At 51.1% G+C, this 26,177-nt stretch overlaps 1 protein-coding gene across 5 annotated transcripts in view; it reads right to left on the bottom strand.

Moving 5' to 3' along the window:
- Positions 1–6,292: 6,292 nt before the first annotated feature.
- IQSEC2 (IQ motif and Sec7 domain ArfGEF 2) overlaps positions 6,293–26,177 on the bottom strand; it is a 76,247-nt gene continuing 56,362 nt past the window's right edge. For 4 of the 5 annotated variants that reach the window (XM_067722419.1, XM_067722418.1, XM_067722420.1 and 1 more), the window contains 13 exons: positions 25,757–26,018; positions 24,079–24,480; positions 20,762–21,657; positions 19,236–19,397; positions 18,658–18,780; positions 17,516–17,682; positions 15,100–15,239; positions 14,196–14,321; positions 12,237–12,336; positions 11,523–11,684; positions 9,743–9,916; positions 9,206–9,255; positions 6,293–8,601 (listed from right to left, as the gene is read on the bottom strand). In XM_067722419.1, the coding sequence (XP_067578520.1) occupies positions 7,636–8,601; positions 9,206–9,255; positions 9,743–9,916; positions 11,523–11,684; positions 12,237–12,336; positions 14,196–14,321; positions 15,100–15,239; positions 17,516–17,682; positions 18,658–18,780; positions 19,236–19,397; positions 20,762–21,657; positions 24,079–24,480; positions 25,757–26,018 (3,730 nt within the window). In that variant the 3' untranslated portion in view covers positions 6,293–7,635. The remainder of the gene's footprint in view (positions 8,602–9,205; positions 9,256–9,742; positions 9,917–11,522; positions 11,685–12,236; positions 12,337–14,195; positions 14,322–15,099; positions 15,240–17,515; positions 17,683–18,657; positions 18,781–19,235; positions 19,398–20,761; positions 21,658–24,078; positions 24,481–25,756; positions 26,019–26,177) is intronic. The other variant, XM_067722422.1, reaches the window with a different exon arrangement.

Here is a 26,177-nt window from a genome sequence, read left to right as displayed (position 1 = left end):
GCCCATTTGTGAGCCTACAGTGTACTTATCAAATATTTGTGTACATGGATTGTATTTATTGTGTATAGCCTGTCTTGCATTTGAGTACCTACTATGTGTACATCTGCTCCTATTGTGTGCATGTTTGTGAGCAGTTTCTGAATAGGTTTATTGCATCTACTTTGAGTATCAAACCAGTACTTTGCCCATATGTCAGACGTCTACTGCATTTGAGGAGCTCTAAGTTATTCATCAGTTGTGGGCCTACCACATGTAGTTTGAACACCTACTGTGCACATATTAGTTACATACATGCTGATAACGTGCTTATTTTGTGTTCCCCCATCAGACTGTGAATTCCTTAAGGGCAGGGACCTTGTGACCTTATACATCCTTAGCACTTGGCATGGTAAGCAGTACATTAATGTTGAGTAAACAAAAGAAAAATGAATATTTTTGAGCAGCCTTAGTATATATTGACTAAAAATAATACATACTCTTTGCAAACATTTCCTGGATGTATTAAGCATCTGCTGTAAGCTTGAATATGTTTGAAGGGGATGGAGAGTGTCATTCCTCCATTCAGTTAACTGTTTCTAATCACATACCATGTCCCAGTTAGGTATATCATTCTGCCTACTTCACGACTGAGCTAAGGGCATCCGCTCTGAGGGAGTGGGGAACACTGGTAGGAGCTCACACCCTGGAGTCAGAGAGTCCTGATTTCTAGTCCCACCAGCTCTGCCATTTTCTAATTATGTGCCCTTGGGTAAGTCCCAACTTATGTAACTGAATGATGTTGTATGGAGATGATAATCCCTACCTTGCAGGATTGTTGTACAGTACCTGGCATATAGAAGGCCCTCAGTATCTGTTAACTGTTATTTTTATTTCTGAGAGTCAACAATGTGTCAAAACCCATTAAGAATCTCCTTTGTGTCAGGCATTGTGCCTAGTGATTTCAGATTTTTTTTTTACCACCTGAACCCTTAGATTGCCTTGAATGTTTGGAACCTTTATCCCTACTTGTCTTGTGAGGAAACTTGTCCCAAGTGATACATATATAGTAAGTGACAACTCCTTTCTAGTTTTCTAGGTGTCAGGGGAAACCTCAACCCTTCTCCACCTGAAACACAGGTGAATGACCCAACTGAACAACTGTCTGGACAGGAAACAGAAAGCTAGGTGAGGTGATGCTAATAACAGTAAAAAAAAAAAAAAAAAAAAAAAAAAAATCACTAGTCTCTCACATGTGTAAGCATTTAACAGCCCACATAGCTCTTTCATACCAATTATCTCCCTTAATCTTTGCAACAGTCTTGGGAAAGATGTAGGTCAATTTACCCATTCTGTAGATGAGGAACCAAGTTCCAGACAGATTAAACAACTTGCCCACTGTTACACGGGAAGTTGCTGCCTCGGGGTCAAATGCTCTTCCTGTCATTTGCTCCTACCAGTGATAGAACTAGGCAGGAGAAGGGTGAGGAGAACAAAGAAGATAAAAGAATATGCCAAATCCTAGGTTGAAGGAAGTTTGGCCTTTCCATCTTGAGGCAGCTCAGCGAAGGGCAAAGAGCATGAATTAGGAGTCAGGAGACCAGGTTTGGGGTCTCAGCTCAGCCTAGCCTTCCCAAAGCCTTCTCTGAGGTCCTTAGCTGGGACACCACCCGCACCATCCTGGAAGGGCAAATAGAAATTGCATAGAGTCTTTGAAGCCAGTCAGATCCAATTCATTCATTCATAAACATTTATCAAATTCCTACTATGCACCAGGCACTCTTCTGGGCCCTGGGAATATAATGGTGACCAAGACAGACATGGTCCCTGCTTTCTTGCAGCTGACATTCACCTACTGAGATCTACCAAGTACCTCACCTCCATGAACCTTGATTTTCTCATTTATCCAATGAGACTATGTAAACCCTTCCTCACAGGGTAGTTATGAAGATTAGAGATCATGATAACTACCATTCATCAAAGGCCAGGTGCTATGAAATAGGTATTGGTATCCCTGTTTTACAGATGAGGAGACCGAAGTTCAGAGAAGTATAAACTTAAGCAAGTCACATGGCTAGTAAGTGGCAGAGTTCAAACCCAAGTCTGTCTGACTGCTGTACAATTCTGCCTGTAAAAATCTCAGATGGTGCCCCCTCCCCCCTCCAAACCACAGGTGCTCAGGAAATGGAATCCTTTCTCAATCCTTGGATCTTGCTGGAGACCTGCCTGAGTCTGGGCACTGCAGGGTTAAAAACTGGGACGCACCAGGGAGCTCACCCTGGACTGGGGGTTCGGTTGGCCTCACCCACCCACCTGGAAGAGAGGGTCTGGCATGGAACTGGTACGGAGCAGTGATTGGAATGCTCAGCTGTGCTCTCGACCACACTCAATCCATCCACGTTTTCTGGATGAACTGTACAGTGACTTTGTGCCTCACTTTCTTGATTTGTAAAATAGGGTCCCTTCCAATTCTGAAGTAGGTATGAGCTGTGAGTTCTAACTCCTAAATAGCTCTGAAATTTACCCCCTCCTCCCCATGCCTTTTTCTAATCTTCTGCTCCCCATGAGAGCCATTTACTAACTCTAGCCAAGATTATTAAAAGAGCCTCCTCAAGATATCAAGGTCTCTATGTGAGTTTATGGAGATAAATATATATATATATATATATACACACATAGAAAGAGAGAGAGAGAGAGAGATGCATATTATGTGCTTAATACATATGCATGACAATAAAATGATATATTCAAAATAATGATAATTCCAAATGAATTATGATAGTAGTGGATTATAACTCATTAAAATAAGAATCCGTGACTCCACACTGATAGAAATAAATAAAATGAGGGAAAAGGGAAAGCTCTTCCTTCAAAGAATGATGGAGTTAGAAAATCATCAATAGATGCTCAAACTTTTTCCAAATAAAAAAGCAAACCCTGAAAACGTAGCTATAACACTTAGTGCCCAAATCTTGGTTCCTAGATGCCATTGTCAACCAGGCATTTCCAGGTCTCCTTGGAAACAATGGTTGACTCCAGGGCTGGGGCAGGGAAAGTACAAGATGAGACTGGAGCATCTTGTGGTGCCAGAAAACAAGGAAGTGCTCAAGGAAAGATGGAGACCTGCCAAAAGGACACAGGAGCCAGCTTGGAGGGCCTCTTGCTGGCCAAATCTGGGACATTTTGAACATCAAAATAAAGAATGACATTAATGTGTTATAACTCACTGAAAATGATAGACAAGCATGGTCCATGAGAATATAAATACATAAACATAGGAGAAGGGAAAGCTCTCCTTTACACTGGAGAGCCAACTAATCCATGTCAAAAGAATGATGGCATTGGACAGTCACCATTTGGCAACCTCAAGAATCATCAGTAAATGCTAAAACTAGTGAGTGAAAGTTTGAGGAGTAACAAGACAGTTACATAATGCCAATGCATCTCCCCTCAAGATACTCATTAATTACGGAGGGAAAAATAATAGCTTTACAACAGAGACACTACGTAGCCCAACGTGTCACCTGGTCTTTCTTCAGCTTCTACGGAGACCCTGGAGGCGCGAAGCCTGGGTGAGAAAACCTGCTGGCAACAGAGGAATGAGGATATGGGGGCTGCTCACCTCTGCTTTGGGATGTGCCATGCCCACCACCTGGGCTGCCCTCTCGCATTTCTTTCTCATTATTCTGCTAACATTACATACTCGCACACCTCCAGGCTTTTGCACATGCTGCTCCCTTTGACAAATGCCCTCCTTTACTGGGCTAATTCCTACTCACCCTTCAAGACTCAGCTAAAGGAGCGGTTCCAGAAACGCTTACCTGACCCCTGCCCCAAGTTGGGTTTTCCCTTTCTTTGTGCTCCCACACATGCTGTGCTTCCTTCTGGGACTGCACTTATTACTATATTGTATTGACATCATCCCCCTAGGCTGTCTACTTCTGAAAGCCTTGTCCTGCATTGTCCAATATGGTAGCCAGTACCCACATGTGGCTATTTAAATTTAAATTTAAAAATTCAGTTCCTCAGTTCAGTTGCAACCAGCCACATTTCAAGTGCTCAATAGTCACATGTGGCTAGGGGTTACCATACTGGACAGCACAGGTATAGGACATTTCCATATTCACAGAAAGACTTATAACAGGACAGCACTGGTCTAGATAAAGATAAGAACTCCGTGAGATTCTAGGACCTTTGTCCTTTCTTGTGTGTCATCCCTCCTCATCCACATTGCCAAAGAGATTGGCAGTAGAACGTTTGAGGACAGCCAGTGAACTCCTTGTCTTCAGGTCCTCAGGGAAATGGGGAGGTGAGGAGCCCAACACCCCTCCACAGCCTGGATGGTGAGCCTCCAGGGAGAGGGGGAGGGTCGAGCAGGGATGGCCCAGTGCTGGGACTGCAGTGAGGAAGGGAGGAGGAGGAGAAGGTAGGAGAGAGCTGAGAGAAGCATGAGGGGGTTCCAGAGGGGCCTGAAAGCTTGCATCAATCAATAAATCAACCAATGCCAAGATACTTTAAGATTTAGCTTAGAAAGAACTATTCATTCATTCAAATCAACAAACATTTTAGTGTCATCTGTGCTGTGCCAAGCACTGTGCTGGGCAATACTCTGGACAGAGGTGATTCAGACCAGTGTCATATCTGTGCCAGCTATGGCCTAGTGGGGAAGATAGATAATGATGTGAGGGATCTCAGAGAATGTGATCAAGGGCACTTTGTGAGGGATGGGTCCTTTAAGGCCAGCTCATAAGAGTGAGAAAACCTTCATCAGGGATGTTAGGGGAGTACATCTGGCAGCGGGGAAGGCACAGGTAAAATACTGAGTTTGGAAATTACACACAGATCTTTTCAGGGAGTGGTGAGTGGATGGCCAAAGTGTAGGCGAGAAATGAGAGGATTACAGAGATTGGCCAGGGCCATGTGGTGGAGGACTTCCAACGTCAAGGCAAAGGAGTTTGTACTTGTTTCTGTAGGTGGCCGAGAACAGCTGACTGTGTGTCTGGCAGGAGGTAGGCATTTCACATCCATCTATTAACAACTGTCCTGTAAGACTATTATCCGTATGCTACAGGTGAAAGACCAGGCTCTGAGAAGGTGACTTGCCAAAGGCAACAGTCAAGTCTGACTGAGTACTAAAAGCTGAGCTTTGGGAAGACAAAACGAGCATCAAGCTGAAGGTGGGAGAAGTGGGAACAACCAAAGGCAGTCCAGCTTGGTCCACCAGGGAAGAAACAAAAAAACTGCTGACTGGACTTGATTCTGGACCAAATGCTTAGATGGCCCCAACTGCTGCTTTTGCTTAAATGTGCGTATGAGGAAGAAAACAAAGACATTGATCCCAGCTGCTTAAGAGTGGGGCCATCCAAACTGCTCCCTCTTAGAGGCCATTCCACACTCTAAGAAGGCCCTCCAAATATTTACTGACTGCTGCTTCTGGGGACCCTGCTGACCCTAACCAAGAGCCAGTGTCCCCCATTCCTCCTAGGCTCTGCTGAGACCCAGGACATGATTAGTGGTGCTGGAAACATGTCCATTTTATAGGGAGGCAGTTTTGGGCACTGGAAAAGGGCCTGGACTAGAAGTCAGGAACGCCCCATCCTGACTTGCTGTGTGACCTTGGGAAAGACCCTTCCATTCTCTGGGCCTGACCCTTCCTCTGTAAACTAAACAGAGCTCAACTATTTGTTATCTAACATCCCAAGTACGTACACAGAGCTCTTAAAATGGATGTATCTAGCCCTCACTTCCTGGCCCAGGTCACCATCCGCCCCCCCCACACACACCCTTAAGGACACAAATGTGGCCCAGCTGTGGGGAAGGAGAGAGGGCTCCAGGGCAAAGCCTGGCCAGTCACAGGAAGGGTGAGAATAGATGCCACAAGAGTAGAGGAAGTATCCAACCTGTGAAAGCAAGAGAAGGGAACTAACTTGCTGAGCACCTACTCCATGCTGGCTGCTGGACATTCGTTACCTCATGCCTTCATCACAATCCCACGTGGCAATGGCTTATCACCCCAAGTTTTCAACTGAGGAAACAGAGACTCAGTTTCCCGAGGGCGCTAGGAAGGGGAAGCCCCAGGATCTGAACTGGATCAACTCCAAAGCCCAGACCCTTGCCGCTCTGCTCTGTCATGCAGATCGTTAATGAAACGAGACAGGAAAACCTCCCTCACCCCCACCTCCCACCCAACCAAAGCATCTCATCCACCCAGTTGCCTGAGCTTCTACCATCAGCGCCTCACCTCCCTGGGCTAAGGCCTCTCTCCCGGGTCTCCACTGTGGGGGAGGGGGCACAAGTAGGAGGCAGAGGCGGGAGGTGAGCACAAGGTCTTTTATGAGGCATCAAATATACATTCTTATATACAAGGAGGAAAAAAGACAATGCCTAAACCCCAGCTCCTCTCCATACAGCCCCTCCCGCTGCTGCCCTTCCCCACCCCCAAGCCCTGGGGTCCCTGGCCCTTCATACAGCCAGGGTCTATCTGTCTGTCTGTACTGCAGCCCATGGTGGAGAGGGGAGAGGGAGGCAGGAGCTGAGAAAGGAGCTGGATATGCGGGGCAAGAAGAGGAGCTGGGGCTTGTAAAAAATATATTTATAATAAATAAACAGGGCTGTAAAAGGGCTGGAGAGGCAGCGGAGAGTTTGACGGACAGAAGGACTCAGGCATCCTGGCTCCCAGCCCCCACTTTGATGGCTCCAATCTCTGCCTCAGGAAGGACATCTCAGGCTCACGGTGGCCCTCTGGGAGCCCCTCTCCCCAGGGCTGATGCTGGGTGCCCTGCCCCAGCAAGGTGTGTGTGGGCAATATCTATAAAGTGCATTGTCTTCAGCTGTAGGTGGGGTAGGTGTGAGGGAATGGGGGGCATGCAATATGGGTGAGGGAGGGCAGCGCCCTTCTCATCCCAGACCTGAGCCCCCCCGCCCCAAACCTGTCTGGACTTTGATCAGGATAAGAACGTTGCAAGGAGAGGCAAGGTCCTGAAGCTGAAGAGGTCTGGGCTGGGGCCCACTGGAGAGAGGGCAGAGATTGGCTCCAAAGAGGACGCACTGCCCCACCTGGGGACCAGCATAAGTGGGGGCCCACCCACCGCGTGCACTGACGCTCCATGTCCTCCAGCAGGTGGAGAGACACATGGAGGTGCGTGGTCAGGCCCTGAGGTCAGAGAGAGGGCCGAGCCAGCTGAGGTTTGGCCACAACTCTACAGAGCTCCCTCCTGGCCCTACGCGGCCAGAGGTGCCCTGGGGAAGCCTTCACCCTCATTGTTCCCGACACCTGCCCTTCCCCACCAGCCAGAGCTGACAGGGAGCTCACACTGGCCCGGAGGTCTGAGGCCACCCAACTAGACCTCCAGGGAAAGGGAGGGGGGAGGGTGAAGAGAGGAAAGAGGACGAGGATCTCGGAAAGGTCCTCACCACTCCCCAGAGCTTGAGAGCCTTGCGTATAGGCTTCAAGTGGCAAGGAGTCTCGAATCTGGAAGGAAATCCCATGGAGACTGGTGGGGGTTAGAGGAGGGGTCCCAAGGCAGGGAGGCAGTGGGGAGGAGGACATGTCTATGTGTATATATGTTTTGGAAAAACTGAGGAAGCAGAGAGGGTGTGAGGCCCCTCTCCTGCAGATTCCCCAGACCTCCCTAGTCCCCAGCTCACACTCTCCCTTCATCAGACCACGGTGCTGATCCGGCTTGGCTTGGCCTTGGGGTTTGCAGTGGGTGGGTTGGCCGTGCCAGGCGGCCCAGAGGCGTGCAGTGGGCCGTGGGGGGAGGTGGGCGGCAGGGGCGAGTGTGGGGTGTGGGGTGAGGGTGGGGGCAAGGGTGGGTAGGAGGGGTGGGGTGGGATGGGTGAGTGCGGTGACAATGGTGACTGGGGGTGGTGGGGGTGGGAGTAGGAACTCCCTGGTGGCCGGGATCCAGGGCCCCCAGCGGCCCCTGCTGCTGGCATCATCTGTGGGTGGTGGCTGAAGATGAAGTGCTTGGGGCCCTGTTTGTGGGCTGGAGGGTGCTGGGGGGCAGGACTGTACAGGGGCAAGGGGGAGGTGGGCTGGTGCAGGGGGTGGCGGCCATGTGGAGCAAACTGAGGGTGTCCTCCGGCCCCCCGTCTGGGAGCTCTGCCTGGCCGGCCCAAGGTATAGTGCTGGGGGCCTGGGACTGGGCCATGGGCATGGAAGTGGCGATGCGGCCCCACGGGAGGAGCTGAGGCAGGAGGCGGTGGAATGGAGCCCAGCTGCGGGAGGGGTGGGGGCTGCTGAGGAGGTGGGGGGAGAGGGGGCTGCTGAGGTGGGAGGTAGGGGGGCGGGGCCGGGCCCGGTCCTTGGCAATACTGGGCATGCAGGGCCTGGAGCTTGGACTGCCCATCAGGCAGCACCCCCAGGCCGCCGTGGCTGTGACCGTGGTGGTGGTGGTGGTGGTGGTGGTGGGTGGAAGAAGCAGATGAAGAGGAGGCAGAGGCCTGGCCTGTTGGCGGTGGTGGCATCTGGAAGGGCCCCTTGCCCCGCTTGCTTCCAAATAGGGAGCCCAGGAAGGATGAGGAGTTGGAGACGGGCCTCTGGCTCTTGTACTCCTCTGGCGGCGGGGGTGGGGGCGGAGGTGGCATCCTCTGGTGAGGGCGTGGACTGCTAATAACAGACCCCTGGAAGGGGGGAGGGGTGGAAGTCAGGCCGGTCTAGATGTCCTAAACCCCCAACCCTAAACTCCACCCGGTCCCTGAGGGCTGGAGCTGGGGAGACAGGGCCCTCCCACGGCATAATGAAAACCAAGTCACAGTCCTGTACTTGTACATGGAGCGCCCCCAGCTTGCAGAGCTCTGCTGTCACATCCACTATCTCATCTGAGCCTCAGCTGGGAGAGGAAGAGTTAGCAGTACCTCCTCCTCATCCCCATTTTGCAGACAGGGAGCATGTTAGGCCCAGAGAGACAGAGTGACTTGCTCAGGGTCAAAGAGCAGGACTTGGAGGTAAGAGCTTCTCTGGGCCCAACTCCAAGGGCATCACTACTTGGAGTCGGCCCTGGGGTTGAGAGGGGGCTTGGGAGAGTGGAAGATAGACTGAGAGACAGGCAGAGTGAGGACAGACAGAGTTGAGGACAGATTGAGAGAGTGGTTGGCTGGGAGAAGTAGCCGCAGGGTTCCCGGCAGGGAAGAGGGGGAAGCAACAGGTCCCCTCCTCTTCTGGGGCTCCACGGGCGGCGGGGCAGGGCTCATGCAGAGGACAAGTGGGGCAGGAGCTGGCACTTACTTCGATGGTGCTGTCCAGCGATCCCACGCTGTTACGCCGCCCCCGCTTCCCTGCACCCACAAGCAAGGAGCCCAGCGTCAGAGCAGCAACCCCCCCTCCCCACCCTGCTGGGCTCCAGAGCTGGGCACCAGGTCTGGGCCCCTCCCGGGGACAGACACCCCTATTCCCTTTCCCCCACTGAAGAGGGGGAGGTGGGGAGGAGGAGAGGTGGAGGAGGAGGAGCGAGAGGAGGAAAAGATGGAGGAGGAGGAGAGGTGGTGCTGGACAGACAGAAGAGGAAAGAGAGGAGAGGTGGAGCGGCGAGAGAGCGGGGCTAAGACTGTGGCCCCATTCGCGCTCCCTGGCCCAAACCCTGGGCTCCGCCTGTTCTGACCCGGCTCCCAGGCCCCCTGCGGCGCGGCACCCAGGGCTCTGGATGAAGGCAGGGTGCGTGCACGTGTGGCGGGTGCAAGGAAGGCTGGCAGTCAGTGATAGGAGGCGAAGAGGACACCCGGTCCCACGGCTCCCCAGCCTGGGCAGGGGCCCCAGGAGACTTGCCTGCATCAGAGAGGTCTCGCAGGGAACTGCTGAGCGCTCCCCGTTTGAGCCCATCGCCTGCCCCATACGTGTCCTCCAGGCTGCTTCGGGCCAGCGTGCCGTTCACCGAGTCCTTGGCCCCTCCGGGCTGTGAGGCGTTAGGCCGCATCATACCTTTCTGCTTCTCCAGCTCCGCTGGGTGGCAGGTGGGGAGACAGGGAGCGAAAGTCAGGGACAGGAGTGAGAGGCCACCTGACTGACCCCAGCCCTCCGTGGGCCTTCCCCCTCCTCACCTGCTCTGTCCTCAGGCCTCCTGCTTCACCCCCTGGACGGCCAAACCTCAGCTACATCTCCTAAGCACTGCGGCGCCCAGCCCGTCTCGTGCCATCTCCTCTGGCTCAGTCTCCCCTTGTCCCTCTCAGTGTCTGCTGCTCCGGCTCCTCTCCCCTTCCCTGCCTGGTCTCCCAGACCACCCCTACCTTTCAAAACTGAGCTTTACATTGGCTGCTTTGTTCCCAGGAGGGGCAGGAAGGCCCTTCGAGCCTATAGTGAAGGGCACTCACTCCAGAGCCCTCTCCATTCTCAGATACCTTGTTCCAGAGCAGAGGGCTCCTGGAAGGACAGGAGCAGGAAACCAAAGGGAATCAAATCATCTATCATGTGCCAGCAGTATGCTGGGTGCTATGCGTACTCGATCTCTCTCAATCCTTACACCAGTTCAGAGGTAAGTATTAGCAGCCAGTTTTCAGAGGAAGAAACTGAGGATCCAAGAAGTCACAGAGATTGCCCAGGGTCATACAGCTGGAAGTGGGGGAGGCGACATTCTGGAAGCAGGTCTGCCTGAGTACAGAGCCCATACTCTCAGCCTTACACTCCTGCCTCCTTGCGGAGGTCACGGAGACTTCTGTCTATCACCCTCCCCTCAGCCTGGCATGCTCACCCTCTCTCTGAATGTCCCCAGGGTCTCAAGGATCTGGTGAGCTGAATGAGTGACCCTGCCTTGCTGAGGAGCACAGCAGACCCTGGAACTGTGAAGGCCTCACCGAGGAGCTGTCCGCCGCCTCTGTCTCTGTCTATGTCTTTCTCTGCCTGCCTCTTTCTCCTTAATACCATGTTACTTAACTGTGACTGCTTAGCCTGGAGAAGAGAAAACTTAGAGGGCATTGGGAGGAATGAGATGTAATCACTATTTTCCATCATATATGATCAAAATGACTTGATATGGCCCCTGGAGGCTGGGAGGATGGGTCACCAGGACTCAGCTCGGGAACTAGAATGTGGGGAGAGGAAAGGAGAGGCTGGGATGGGGGCTAACATTTGTCGGACACCTAGGATGTTCAACACTCATGTCCTACGAACATGTAGGACACACATTCCACCTTATCTCATTGAATCTCCACAACTCTGCGAAGGAGATTTCACCACCCCAATTTCATGTATGAAGAAATTGGGGCTCAGAGAGTCAGGCACCTTGCCCCAGTTTACCCAGATAATAAGTAGCATACCTGGCATCTGAACCTAGAGTCCTACCTCCAATACCCTGATTCTTTTCCCTGCTGCCTTTCAATAGAAGGAAGAGTTGGCTCATAATTAGGGCTTGGAGTAATAATCTGAGGCTGAGAGGTTAATGAGCCCCTTGTCACTGAAGCTATTCAAGCAGAGGCTGAAGTGTTCCTGGAATGAGGGTAGGAAGGTTGGACAAGCTAACGCTCAACTCTGAGCTTCTCAGAGGACAGGATTCTTAGTGTTTGCAAGGCACTGTATCAGGAGACGGGGAAGGAGACGTGGCTGGGCTACTCACACTCCACGCGGTATTTCTCCATCTCCTGCACCTCAGCGATGGATTCTCGCAGGTCGGATGTGAAGCGCAGCCGGTCCTGGAGGCTGGGGGCATTGAAGATGATGAGGACTTTGCGCTCCCCGCCAGGTACTGCAGACAGCAACTTGATCCCAAACTGGTAATCTGTGGGGAGAGGGGAGGTCAGGCACCTCTGTCAGGACTGAAGCAAGGTGGCTCATATGTGAAATAATTTTTTCTAATGTCCAACTCTGACCCAGCCTCTTCTCTGCATGAGCATCAGCAGCAGCTCCCCTTTGCTCCAAAGCCCCCAAACTCCTGGTAATCATGGCCCTGGGTTGTAAAGGCAGACCGAACTCTGGCTGCTCTCTAGAACCCCTTTTCTCATGCCTCTACCTCTACTCACATTGCTTCTGCTTCCCAGAAGGCCACCCATCAAAGCTCCTCTGGTTTAGTCCTTCAATGCATACCATGATCGCCATGCCTCTGGCCCACCAAAAAACATACATGCTGCAGTTCTCTGCCAGACCATAGCTCCCCAGGGCACAAGTCATACTCCACCCTGGCCTGTCTTACATCCTGGGACCAAGTAGGTGCTTTGGAGACCTTAGCCCAGTTGTAAAGGAGTCCAAAAACTGGAGGTTGGTGTGGAAAAAGGATGAGCATGAGGGCCACGGCAAAGACTCTTGGGATGCTGGGATCCGAGAAGGGACTCACATGAATTCTGGAAGAGCTGCATGTGCATTTCCACGAGGGGAAAGGACTGACGGAAGCTGTACGTCACCAAGATCTTCTTCTTCTGGAAAATTTTGGTGACCTTCGGCAGGGGCGGGGAAAAAGACAAGAGGCAGGGTTTGGGGAGGGGAATTTCCACATGGCACCTATTGCTTGCAGCTGCCCTCCCCTCTACCCCACTGCCACTAACAGACATATACACACAAACACACATACCCACAAGCTGGGGCGAACTGAAGCTTGTGAAGCAGAACAGGAAAGACGGGAGAAAAATGCAAGTTCCTGATGTAATGATGATGCACAACAGGCACTTTCGATTTTTACAGGAACTAACTGAATGCTGCTCCCTCCAGGAAGCCTGTTCTAACACCTCAATAGATTTCCCACCACTTTCTGAGCTTCCAGAGTGCTGGTTCAGTGCCTTTCACTGCTAGGCTTTAGGAGAGTACTCTGAGTGTGTGATTGCTGGACTGGGAGCGCCAAGAGGAGTCTGGTTTTCATGTATCTTGCCCACCTGGACCAGACCCGGGGCACATTAGCAATCTTCAATAAAGCAATGTATAGAGTTAACGAGTCTTCTTCTCAACAACCAAGGTCTTTGTCAAGTACTTGGGCACTCTGGACTGAGCTAATATAAGTTGTAAACACCTCAGACCACCTGCAAATGGTGTTTAAAAGCACATGATTTGATTTCAGGATGGTTACAGTGCACAGTTATGCGAAGCATCTTTTTAGCCCTTCAGACTGTGAGCTTCCCGAGAACGAGGACCGAGTCTCCCTCATCTCTGGGAACCCAGTGCCTAGCATGGGGCTGGGCACCCACAGGTTTCAGCACATGATGGATGGTGAAACATTTACTCAATACCTGCGTGGGCCAGGCCCTCCTCTGGGTTAGGCTAGTCCGCATCTAACCTCTTATTTCATCCCCATGACAACCCTGAGATAGGGATTAGCTCTACTTCATAGAGGAGGAAATAAAGGCTCAGAGAGGGCACTGGAGGAGCTTCATCTAAAGCAGCAATTCTCAACTAGAGGTGACTTTGCCTTTCAGAGGACATTTATCAATGTCTGGAGACATTGTTAGTTGAGGAGTACTACTGCTACCTAGTAGGTAGAGACCAGGGATGCCGTTAAACATGCTGCAATGCACAGGACAGCTCTCACAACAAAGTATCCCACATCTGCCCCAAATGTCAATAGTGTCGAGGTTGGGAGACCTGCTCTAAAGGACAGAAGACCAAGGGAGGACAGGTCACTGTCCTCAAACCCCTGAGGAGCTGTCTCAGAGCAGAGGGAGAACACTTGTTCTCTGTGATCCCAAGGGTTGAGTGAAGATTATTGAAGGAAACCCACTGGGAGACACAGATTCTAGCAGTCAGAGCTGTCTGAACGGGAAACTGGCTGCCTTGGAGGAAGGCAGCCTTCTGTGCCTGCACTCATGCAAATAGAGGGCCATGCAGGAAGCTGGCTCCTGCGTGGGGCAAGAGGTTGGACAGGAGACCCTGAACTTCCCTTCCCACCTGCAGAGTCCTAAGAGTCCTAGTTCTAAAAGACACACGTCTACACTGGTGATGAGCTCGGTTTTAAGAATCACTTCAAGCCGCCCGACCACCGGAAGGTTTCAGACTGACCCCAGGGTCACAGGTTCACTTCCTCCAGCCAACTCACTGGGCTATTGAGGTGGGCAGGGACTTTTTCTACCACTTCCCAGATTGTAAGCCTGTCATCTGCCCTGGTTCTCACATTTTCTGCCCCTGTGTGGCTGCCACTACCTCCAAATGGATCCTCCAAATGGTGAAGTAAAGGAGGGGCTGAGGCACTCAGATCACATGGCAGAGCTCCTTACCTGCCACGCCTCCACCCACCAATGTTAATATGGTTCACACCAGACCCGGGGTCCAGGCTCACCACCTTCCCTCCTTCTCCCCTCAGTGCTCATACCACAAGGAGATCGTTGAAGAGGAAGACCTCTCGCTGATGCAACCCTAGCCTCTGTGGGCGGTTTGGATCTGGCACCTCATAGAGCTGGCAGCAGCAAACCAGTCGACGGTGAGGAAGAGACAGGACCTAGATAGGCATGAAGAAATAGGTGTCCGCAAGGCCAGCCCACCAGCTTCAGGCATCTTAACATTAACTGCAAGAGGAAGTTCACCTCTGGTACATATCACTGTCACTGTGACACACGAGTCTAAGCAACTAAGCCTCGGCTTATCTTTGTCCCGGCAGCTCCCTGTGTCTGGAATGCCTTTCTTGCCCAGCTCCCTATGGCCACATTCCACCCCTCCTCCAAACCCCAGTTCTAGGGTTCTCTTTTCCAAGAAGCCATTCCTGATCTCCCTGGGCTGAAAATGACCTCTCCCTCCCGTGTACTCCCCTAAATTAACCTAACTATAAGGTGAAGGTATTGTGTCTTTGTCTGACACCTCCCCACACGGTCTGGGAGTGCTTCCAAGGACAGAGATCACATCTTATTCATATCTGTGTCCCCAGTGCCAATCGAAATGCTGGGCTCAGTGGAAAGGCACCTGTAGATGTTTGTTGACTAAAAGACTAGAGTGTGTTCTTGGCTTTGGTCATCAGCTAATTATTATCTTGGCTGCTCACTCGGGATGGACAGGCAAAACCAGAGGTGTGAAGGATGCTAATGTTTATACAGCACCCATGATGTGCCTTGCCATGTGCCAGATGCATTCCCATAGAGCATCTCACTCAACCTGCCCCACCACCCCTGAGGAATGCATCACCATCCACTCCATTAGGCAGTTGAGGGGAGCCTGGGGCTCAGAAAGGGGCATGGACTCACCTCCCAAACCCTGTCCCTTCTGCAGTCTCCCAAGGCACTTACCGGTTTCTTGCCCACAATCATGCGCTCCACGGCCTGCACCTGGGACACGTGGTCGTCGTTGGTCCGCAGCTCACGCCCCTGGATGCGCTGGTAAATACCCACCAGGAGGTCTCGGGGGATGTCTTCACCGTTGTCAACCCCTGGGTGGAGGGAATACACAGGAATATATAGTATACATGTGGGGAGTGGGTGGCAGGGATTCTCCACAACACCCCACACCCAAGCGTGGGCCATAACAATGGCCAGGACTGGAGGGAGTGGGCACCCTCGGTCCCTTGGTCAGGATCGGGCCAAGAAAGGGGCCCTTCAAGATAGTCAGTTGCTTTCTTCCCCAAGGTGGGGATTTTATCTAAACAACTCAGAGTACAGTGTGACTAAAACAATCAGACACTTTTTTTGGCCTTTCTAACTAGCAAAAATAATGTTAAATGATAATATCCAGTGTTAGTAAGAGTTCAGGGAAGCAGGCAGATATACTGACGTTAACTATTTTGGAAGGTAATTTGGCAAGCCTAAGTATTCAGTGATTCCTCTTCTAGGAACCTACTCTAAGGAATTACTCAGAAATATGTCCAAAGATATATGTATAAGTACAACTTATGGGAAAAATTTGAAACAACCTAAGTTCTAACAGCAGAATACTTAAGTAAAGTTGAGTATACCTGTTTCATAAAATAATTTACAGCTATTAAAAATTTGATGTTTATCAAAAAAGCATGAGAAAATTCCTGTAGCAAGTTAAGTGAAAAGAGCAAGATAATAAATTGCATGTACAGCCTGATCTTAACTGTAGAAAAAGTTACATATGCACAGGAAAAAAAGACTAGAATACACCAAAATATCAACCATGGTTGCCTCTAGGGGGCAGAATTTTGGATGGTTAAAATTTTTAATAACTTCCTATATTTCTAAAATTTCCAGAATGAGCAGGTATTTATTTCATTTGTTTGTTTGCTTATTTATTTAATAATTGGAGGGGGAAATATATACACATATACATACATATATAAAATATGTATATGTATACACACATACATATACACACATACACACACACACACACACAAAGAGAAAGAGAGAAAGAAAGAGAGCTAGAGAGAGAGACAGGGAGGGGGGAAGGGAGAATGGATGAAATGAATGAAGGAACAAACGAACGACTAATGGCAGGATTCTGGGAGACAGCTCCAGATGGCCTCTGATCTGTCTAATTCCCTCCTCTCAAGTCTACCATCCTTCTGATTGTCTGCTGAGCGAAGCCCACTCACTCTTCTCTCTAAACCTTCCGCTAAAGAAAATGTTTTCTCCTTTGGAAATGCCACACCTCCTCCTTGGACACCAGGTGCTAAAGGAACAGCCTTCATCACACCGCCTTTTTACCTCAGCTGCCAGAGAGCTTAGAGCCCAATTGTGCAAACCGCGACAGTCAGCAAATTTGTCTTGTCTGTTTGTTTTTCCTCAATTATACTTCCCTCTTTCATTTCTGTCTAAATAATCCTAACATCTGTGCCATTTTTAGTAGGCTGCTCTTTGGTGAGAGGCAGGGCTTGACATCGATACAATAAACTGAGAAAAAAGGTCAAGGTGACGCCTTTCATCTGGCACTCAAGGCTGCTGGATACTGCTTCCAACTGACCTTACCAACTGGATTGTCCACCCCCTCTTGATTGTTCTCCAAACAACTTAACGTTTTCCTACCTCTGTGCCTTTGTTATTCTTACTGCTAGGTAAGCCTCCTCTATCACTGTTCCATCACATTATCTGTGCCTTCAAGAACCACCTGAAAATGAAAATCCTGCTTCCTCCAGGAAGCATGTTGGAGGTAGGCTCTCTCTCCCCTGAGCTCTGACTGTACTTTTGGCCTGACATCACAGTTCACTTCCTGTCTTGTGCTGGGTATCTCTCCCACAAACCGGGAGCCCTCTTAGGGTAGGGACTGTGGCAGATGCCCCTCCCCAGTCCTTAGCGCCCACCACAGGGACTGGGACACATGAGGCACCCAGTGTCAACTGCCTGGCTGGTTGGTGGAGTGAATAAATGAATGCATAAGTGGAGGAAAGGGTACCTAAAATAAACGAGTCTTTATGGGCATAAATAAACAAGGGAGGGAAAGAGGGAGTGATGAGTAAACAGACATGTGAGTGAATCAGTGTAAGTTCCGTAAGAGCCAGGGCTTGTACCTCCTGTTCAGGACCTCCTAATCAGTCAGTATTCAGTGTGGGAATGAATGGATGGACAAATGACTATTTGAGTGAATTAACAAGTAAATGCTGTGGGCACATCCAGCCTTGGCAGAAATTCAGGTTAATTTCCAGGGAGGAGATGTGATCTCCCTCTTCCTTCCCCACCCCTGCCACCCAGCCCACTTTCCCTTCCCAGGTAAAAGATAGGGAAAGCTGATGGGGAGGTCTGGGGTCACCTCTCAGGTTCTTGATGAAGTCATCTAGTTTCATCTTGCGTTCAGCCTTGACGCTGGGACTGTACATGTCGGTATTGAGGAGGATGATGGCAAAAGCAAGGATGAAAATGGTGTCTGGATTCCGGAACTGGCGCACAAGAGCTGGGTTACACACACAGTACCGCTGGCTGCAGGACAGGAGGGGTCAGGGCCAGGGTCAGGCACCAGTAACCTCCACCTACCCACTATCCTCCCATCTGGCACCACCAACTCCTTCCTCCAAGACATACTCCCAAACCCTTTGGGTCTCTCGTCTTTCTTCAGAGTTTCCTCAAGACTAGCATGTAAAAATCACAACCGCTACCTTTCATGGAGTTTTGTACATTATCTCATGTAATCCTATCACAGTCCTGCAAGGTAGCTAGTAGCAGCCCCATTTTACAGATGAAGTGACTGAGGTCCAAAGTGGTAAGGTAACTTGCCCAAGGCAACAGAGCTGATAAATGGTGAAACCAGGATGAAAATGCAGATCTTTCTGACTACAAAGCAAATCCTTCTCCCATGTTGGGAAACAAGCTCTCAGTAACTCTTCTGTTTCTCCTCTAAATACCTCAAAGTGGTGGAGCCAGGGTTTATACCCAGGTCTGATGCCTGATCCCCGAAGCATTCACAGAGGAAGATAATAGTTAAGGGCATGGGTCATGGAGTCAGACACACGAGTTCAAATACTGGTTCCACTGCTTATTCACCACATGACTCTGGGCTAGTTACTTACCTTCTCTAAACTTCCTATTTCTCATCTGCAAAATGGGAATAATAAGAGAAGCACCTACCTCACCAGGTTGTTGTGAGTATTCACTGAAATAATCACGTAAAGTGTCCAGCTCAGTACCCAATATCTGGCGAGCACAGTATCAGCTCAGTGAATATAAGCTGTTGTTGCTGATGCTGTTGTCACTTGTTGGATGCCCATGTCCCAGATGCTGAGCTGGATACTTTAGGCACATTACCTCTGATCCTCACAACTGCCTTGCAAGATAGGATTTATAACTTCCATTTTCTGGTTAAGAAAGTATAACGCTCAGAGAGGTGACTTGTAGACACGTCCTACACTGCCCCCCAAAGTAGGGAAGGGCAGCTTCAGGAGTGGGAAGTGGGCACACCTGAAGGCTTCGATGAGTCGTTCCACTTTCTGGGCCTCACCCTGAACCCGGATATGGGATTGGAACTTCCGGAGTGCATCATCCAAATCCATGGAGGAGAAATCCATCTCATCCACCACACAGCTGAGGAGCAGAGAAGGGTGTGTGGAACTCTCAATTTCCCTGCAGAAAACCTCTGACCCACCCTGACCTGCTCCAATGAACCAAACCCCCCACTGATAGACTTCCAAAATCTGGACCTGTGGCCTAAGCAAGTACTTATGAGGATAGAACGTCTGAAATGGAATCCATCCCAAAAAGTCCAGGCCAGACACATGGTTACTAATGGTCTGTTCCGTCAACCCACTCATATCAGGGATGGGAAAACTGAGGCTCAAAGCAGGCCAAAGGACAAGCATGCCTTGCCTGGGGCCACCCAGAAGACTTTAGGACTAGTTCCAAGAGAGATCAGATCTCTTTGCGGCAGAGAGGTATGGGAGCAGGAAGGTCTATTCATCCTGTTTTGCAAAGTTTATCTCCCTCCTGCCCTCCTTTTCCAGGAACCCCTGGCCCAGTCTGCCCCAGCCTGGGGTCCTCACTCCAACACATCTCTGTTGAACTGCTTCTGCCGGTTCCCTAGGAATTCCCCTATCATCTGTCGGCTCAGGCCTTTCCGTTCCAGGATGAAGTGAGCCACTCCCACCGGCGTGTCTGACAGGAAGCCCCGCTCGATCAGATACTGGATACCCTTCTCTGGCTTCCTGCAGAAAGAGGGGAGGTAGATGAGATGACTGTCCTCCTGGAACTCTGCCCCCGTCCCATTTCTTGAACTAATTTTGGGCCCAACCGTGTCCTCAGAGAACTAAGGAAGTCGAATATATAACTTGGTCCACTCCCTTCATGGTACAGGTGAGAAAACTGAGGACCAAGGAGAAGAAGACAGTTTCCCATTTCACAGTGCTTCAAAATTCCAAGGTATCCTCAACCCAACTTCCTCCTGCACTGGAGCCACACTACAATTGAAAGAAAATTAAGATCTAATGAGAGCCTGCTGTGTGCCAGGACCTTTGATATTCCTCACAGGCATCGAGGAGTCCTGGGAGAAAGCCTGAGTTCCAGGCTAAGTCCTTCTCCCTGAGTCACAGACCCTCAGAGTAGGAGAGAAGTGAAAAGATTACTTTGTCCTCATCCCACATCCCACTCAGACAGGTATCACGCAGCCTCTGTGAGTGTTTCTATAGACAAGCTGCTCCCCATTTTCCACTAGGTCATATCTGGGTCTGAGCTATCCCATATTCAGAACCCCAGAGCCTTAGGGTCCTACGAGGCTAGAATTTGGAAGACTTTGGTGCCACAGGAGTCTCAGATCCATCACTTACTACGCATGACTTGGGACAATTCCCTTTACTTCTCCAAGCCTCAGTTCCTTCTCTATAAAATAGGGACACGACTGCCAACCTTCCTGAGTTATCCTGAGAACTAAATATAGAAGGCCGTGTCTCATAGGCTATGAAGATGTTAAGCATTTGTTTTCTAATTATTTTCTCATCAAACGTCACACTCCCATTCCATTGCTAAGCACCTGGCACAAGACCAGGTACCTAGAAAGAGCTCGGTCCTGGTCACTGACTAGTCCAACACAGCACCCTGCCCCCAACACCTCAAATATCCACACCCTGCTAGTTAATAGATAGAAACACTGAAGCCCAAGGAAGGGACACACCTTGCCCAGGGCTACCCAGTGAGTCTGGCCCAAGTCTCCCGTTTCTGAGAACAGGGTTCTTTATACACCACATCGCTTCCCTACCAAAAATGGAAGGTGGGCAACCCAAAGTTCAGAATCCATCCATCCTATAGACAGAGAACTAGGGCCCAGAGAGGGAAGCATCTCACCCAAGATGACACAGCCAGTCAGAAGCAGAACTAGGACCAGAACTGCCTCTCATGGGGGTGGGGGCAGCTTTCTACTATTGTCACCCTATTGCCAATTCTTTTCCCTGAACAGCTGAAGAGAAACACCATCCACAAAATGAGAGGATAGTGGCAGCAGGATCACTGCCTCCAGGGGTCAAAGTGTCCGCAGCAGGGTAGGAAGGGGTGAGGGAGTGGGAACGGGAGCACGTACTTATTGAAGAGGTTGAGGCCGATTCGGTAGTGCCGCCTCTGCACCACGTCATTGTTGAAGGCTGGCGAGTCCCAGCTGTGCCTGGTCTCCCGCTGGTAAGTCTGCTTGCACAGGCCGGTGGCTGGAGGCTCCCTCAGGCTGTCCCGCGAAGAGGAGCCAGAGCTGCAGTTGATGGTCTCGTTGGAATTGCTGGAGCTCTCAAGGCTCTCATTATCTCCACCATCAGAGTTCTCGCCTGCTGCCTCGCACTTCCCCAACCTCCGACCCCCAGCCACACCACTGGGCCCAGTGCCACTGTTGGGGGCTGGTGGCAGGGGCCCTGGCGGGGCTGGGGCTGGGCCCTCCGGGGCTGGGTAGTGGCGGTGTGGGATCGGGGCCCTGCCTGGTGGCCCCTTGTGCTTCAGGGTCCCATGGGGGCTGCAGCCATCAGCCTCATACACGAGCTGACGGTGGACAGAGCCGCGATCTGAGCGGTCACTCAGGTCCACGGAGCTGTCACTAGGAGGCTCAATAGTAAGCAGGGGAAGGTGGGCAGCTCGCAGCCGGAAATCCCGGCATTCCAAGCACCCAGGACCCCTGCGAGTGCCTTCCTCACGGCTACCATCTTCCCGGGTCCCTGGTGGCACTGGTGGAGGAACTGGTGGGAGAGGGGCGGGTGCCCAGAACTCAGGCCGGCCCTGGGGTGGGGGCTCTGTGCTGGGCAGTCGCTCAGGGGATGGCGGGGGAACTGGGTCATCCAAGTAGAGGGGAAGGTCACTGAAGGATGTGGCCGAGCTGTCCTCTTGCTGTTCCTTTGACTCTCGCTTCTCCAGCTGGGCTGACCCTGGCTCCTCAGACATGGGCCCCGATGGGTGGCAGTTCAAGGCCTCGTCAATGGATTCAGCCAGAGACTTTACCTGTATGGGAGAAAAGGGGAGGAGGGGAAGGGAGGAAAGATGAAGGATGGTGGGATGGTGGAAGGGTGGGAATGAGGGAGGGAGGGAAAGAAAAAGGGGGGAATCTTCCTGGTGGGGCAGCCAAAAAAAGGGCTTCCCCTCCCCGACCTCCACAGATTCTCTGCAGCATATAAAATAACTCCCAGGGAGCCACTGTGAGCTCACAGGAGCTGGAACTAATGCCCACAAGTTCCCTTCTCAGATATCCCAATACCTCCTTCATGTCCATGTAGACCCAAGCCAAACGCCACCTCCTCCCTGATCCAAGCCACATTCCTGCCTCTGCCTTCCCTTAGGGTAAACCAAAATCCCAGCTGCCTCTGGGCTCCCAGAGCCCTCTGTCTGGTTCTCTCTTAGGAAATCCATAATATTTAGCCTCGAGAATCTGGACCATGGCTGGTAACTCTGCCTATGGTTTTCAGCCTCCAAACTGGCCCCTAATGATCCCTGCCTCCTGGTATTCACACCCTCGTGTACCATAGTATCCCAGGGTTGGTCTATGGGACTGACAGCATCCGGCAGCAGTGATGGGATGTCACTTCTGAGATTAGGTTATGAAAGCCTGCAGCTTCCATCCTGAGCACTCTCGCTCACTTGTGCTCCCTCTCTTAGACCCCTCACTCTGGGGAAAGCCACACCGTGAGCAGTCCTATAGAGAGGCCCACGTGGTAAGGCCCTGAATCCTCCTGCCAACAGCCAAGAAAGTGAGCTTGGAAGCAGACCCATCAGCCCCAGTCAAGTCTTCAGAGACTACAGTCCTGCCCTACAGCTTGATCACAGCTTCATGAGAGACCCTGAACCAGAACAACCAGTCAAGCCACTCTGAGATTCCTGGCCCTCAAAAACTATTTGTTGTTTAAGCTCCGTCTTTACATTCAGTTTTAAGCTACTAAATTTTGGGGTCATTTGTTATGCAGCAATAGATAATGAATACACTTCCCCATCAGACTTGAATAGCACTGAGAGTTGGGCCCAGGCCAGATTGTGAGCCCAATGCTCCATTACCCCCTTGAGGCCCCTGGTCCAGGCCAGGTTTCTCTCTTTTTAGCTCAGCTCGACACACATTGCTTGACACAGAAGAGATGTTCAATTAAATGTGTTGTATGAATGAATAAATGACTGATTTAGATCTTCCCTTTAATACTTCTTTCCTTCCCTCTACCCGCCCCTGCCCCCCCCCAACACACCTCCAGGGAAGCATGCCCAGGTTTATGGCAGGGCCAGATCACAGAGGTTAGAGCAGAATAACTTCTTCTCTTATAAACTTTCTTTTATTCATTCATTCAACAATTTCTGCCAAATACCTCTTTGGTTTTAGGAAGGAAACTAACATGTACTTAGCAGCTACCATGTACTACGTGCTTTCAGATATACTACCTAGCTGAACTGAACCTTCCAAACAGCTCTAAAAAGAAGGTCTTATCTCTATTTTATTGATCATGTTTCAGTGGGGTTAAACAGTTTGCCCAAGGTCACATAGCTCGGAAATAGCAAAACTGGGATTTGCAGCTGATCAGCTATGCTGACACACCACAAGCCTAGAGTGATCTCCTACCACTATCACTGCCGGTTACATTCCCATCCTTTCCTGCTTTTGCTGATGCAATGCCTATGCAAGCAACACCCTCCCGACTATCTCTAACTTGCTAACTCTTAACTGTCTACTAAGGCCCAGGTCCAGTGCTGTTTCCTCAAAGAAGCCTGCCTGGTCCTCCCAGAAGAAAGTTTCCTCTCCCTCCTCTGGGTTCCCATGTGATCCCTTCTCATGGCTCTGAGCACATTCTTTCAGGAGACAGTCCTGTGCACATGTGTCTGCTATTTCCTACTGGCTTGGGGAGATCCTTGAGAAAAAGAACCCTGGCCGGTTCATCTGTCTCCCACATGGCGCCCAGCACAGAGCCTGGTCCATGGTCGTATGGTATAAGGGAAACCTTTGGAACCAGTCAGAGCTGAGTTCCAATCCAGTTTGGAAGTCACTTCACCTCTCAGGGCCACAGAGCCTCAGTCTCCTCCCCTGTAAAACCAGGATAACAACACCGGTCTGGAAGGTCATTATGAGGCATATACAGCACCTGGTACAGAGTAGGAGCTCATCACCTGTTAGGCCTTTATCTGATAGTGGCTCACGTTCCAAAGAGTGAGAACTTTAATTTTCTTATGTGTTCTAGACACCCAGATTTTTAACTTGCTTGTTTAAACGATATAATTTTTCTCTTGCCAATCCTTTCTCATTATTCTCACAGTCCCTACGCAGATGGTAGCTATTCGTTGTTATCAAAAGCTTGTTGGGCAACTTCTTTCGGTTTGAAGTACAGGTAAAAAGGCGTAGGAGTAGCCAGAGCACAGGGATGGGGAGGAAAGGCCCTTTTCAGGGATGCTGACCTGTTTGGAGAAGGAGTCCTCAAGCTCTGTGATGTCATTAGAAAACTCTCCAGATGTGGTGACGGAGCTTCCCCCACCATCGATGCCCCCTCCACAGGAGCCTCCATATGGGAGCCCCCGTTCAAGCCGGTGGCTCCGGGCACCAGCCATGGCACCCTCGTCCAGCGAGGCAGGCTTGCCCTCGAAGTACGCGGGGTTCTGTGCCTTCTCATATTCCTCAAAGGAGAACTGCATCCGCATGTTGGAAAGGATGATGCGGCGGGACATGCGGCTCTCTGAAGCTGAGCTGCGGAGCCGCTCAAAGTTCTTGTTCATGCGGTACTGACGGAAGGCCGTCTGGATGGTCCTGGCAGCCCTGCGGCTCAGGAAGGAGCCCCCATACTTCCTCTCCAGCATTTCCACCTGGCAGGGGAGGGTGGAGGGGAACAAGGTCAGAAACTCACTACAGCCTCCTCATCTCCCTGGGCCTCAACCACACCACCGCCCGAGTCACAGCTAACTGCTTACAGCTGCCTGGATGCGCCAGGCTGGGTTCTCAGTGTCGTGTTCTCACTTTAATCTCAGATAGCACATGTCACACGGGACTGAACTGTGGTTTTTTTTTTTTTTTTTTTTTTTGCGGTACGTGGGCCTCTCACTGTTGTGGCCTCTCCCATTGCGGAGCACAGGCTCTGGACGCGCAGGCTCAGTGGCCATGGCTCACGGGCCCAGCCGCTCTGCGGCATGTGGGATCCTCCCGGACCGGGGCACGAACTCATGTCCCCTGCATCAGCAGGCGGACTCTCAACCACTGCGCCACCAGGAAAGCCCCTCTTTTTTTATTTATAAGAAGTAGATGTTCAGTATTTTAAAATAAGAAAAGAAAAAACACAGAGAAGCCAAAAAAGGAAAGAAAGGAAGACATAAATTGAAAGCAAGAAGGAGAAAGAGAGGGGAAGAGAGGGAGGGAAGAAAGGAAGGAAAAAAGGAAAGGAGGAAGGAAGGAAGGAAAGAAAATTGAAAGAGAGAGGAAGAAAGGGGGGAGGACAGGGGGAGAGGGAGGGAGGGAGGGAGGGAGGGAGCGAGGAAGGAAGGAGCGAGGAAGGAAGGAAGGAAAATTGAAAGAGAGAGGAAGAAAGGGGGGAGGACAGGGGGAGAGGGAGGGAGGGAGGGGAGGGAGCAAGGAAGGAAGGGAGGAAGGAAGGAAGGGAGGAAGTTTGGTTCACCTAAAGTCCCAACACCTGGCATAACCACAATTACATTTTGGGATATGTCCTTCCAGTTTTTTTCTTTTGTACATTAGTATTTTGTGTCCCCTGTTGTAGCTAAACAATACCTTGTGTGATACATGTGATATTTTGTAACACACTGTTCTGAACTTGTCAATTTATGTGTGTGCTTCTCCCCTTACACTGAGATTTTTGAGGACTAGGTCCAGGTGTTTCATCTTTACATCTCCAGTGCCCAGCATGGAGCTCCCTCAATGTTTGCTGAGTGAATTCAAGACTCAGTGGATGGATGGTGAATGGGTCAGTGAGGCCCTAGTAGGGTGAAGGGTTCTGGAGCCAGTCTTCTCCTGTTCTAGTCTCACTAGCCCTCCCTGGACACCACCTTTGAGTGCCACATTCCAATCCCTCCCTTGGTCCTCTCACACCCCCACCCCCACCCCCACTCCCGGCCAGAGCCATCTCGTCGGCACCTTCTTGTCCTGCAGGTCCGTGGAGAGTTCATAGCTGTCCGACAGGGCCTTGGAGCGCTTTATCTCCTCTTCTTCCTGCTTCCTCAGGGCAACACTGGCTGGCTGGAGGCGAGCCCGCTGAGCCCAGGGAAGGCCCACCCCAGCAGGGGGGCCCCCCATGTGGCTGCTGGTGGGGGGCAGCTGGCTCAGCCGGTAGGGGGGTTGGCTCCCGGGACTATCAACCGCTGTGCTCAGGTCACTGCCTGGGGCATCACCCTCCACACTGTGGGGATGAGATAAGATGAGCCAGGATGTTGAAACAGGAGACAGGGCTGCTGGGCCAGACTGAGAGTGGGTGGACCAGATCCCTTCCCACAACCCCATCCTCCCCAGCGTCCTCACAGATACAAGGACCCCAATACTTAAAGGCCAGAGGGGAGTC

The sequence above is a fragment of the Pseudorca crassidens genome, chromosome X (assembly GCF_039906515.1).
Source record: "Pseudorca crassidens isolate mPseCra1 chromosome X, mPseCra1.hap1, whole genome shotgun sequence".
NCBI classification, from domain to species: domain Eukaryota; kingdom Metazoa; phylum Chordata; class Mammalia; order Artiodactyla; family Delphinidae; genus Pseudorca; species Pseudorca crassidens.
The sequence above is the reverse complement of the archived record's forward strand: the minus strand, read 5'-3'. Positions and strand labels throughout refer to the sequence as shown.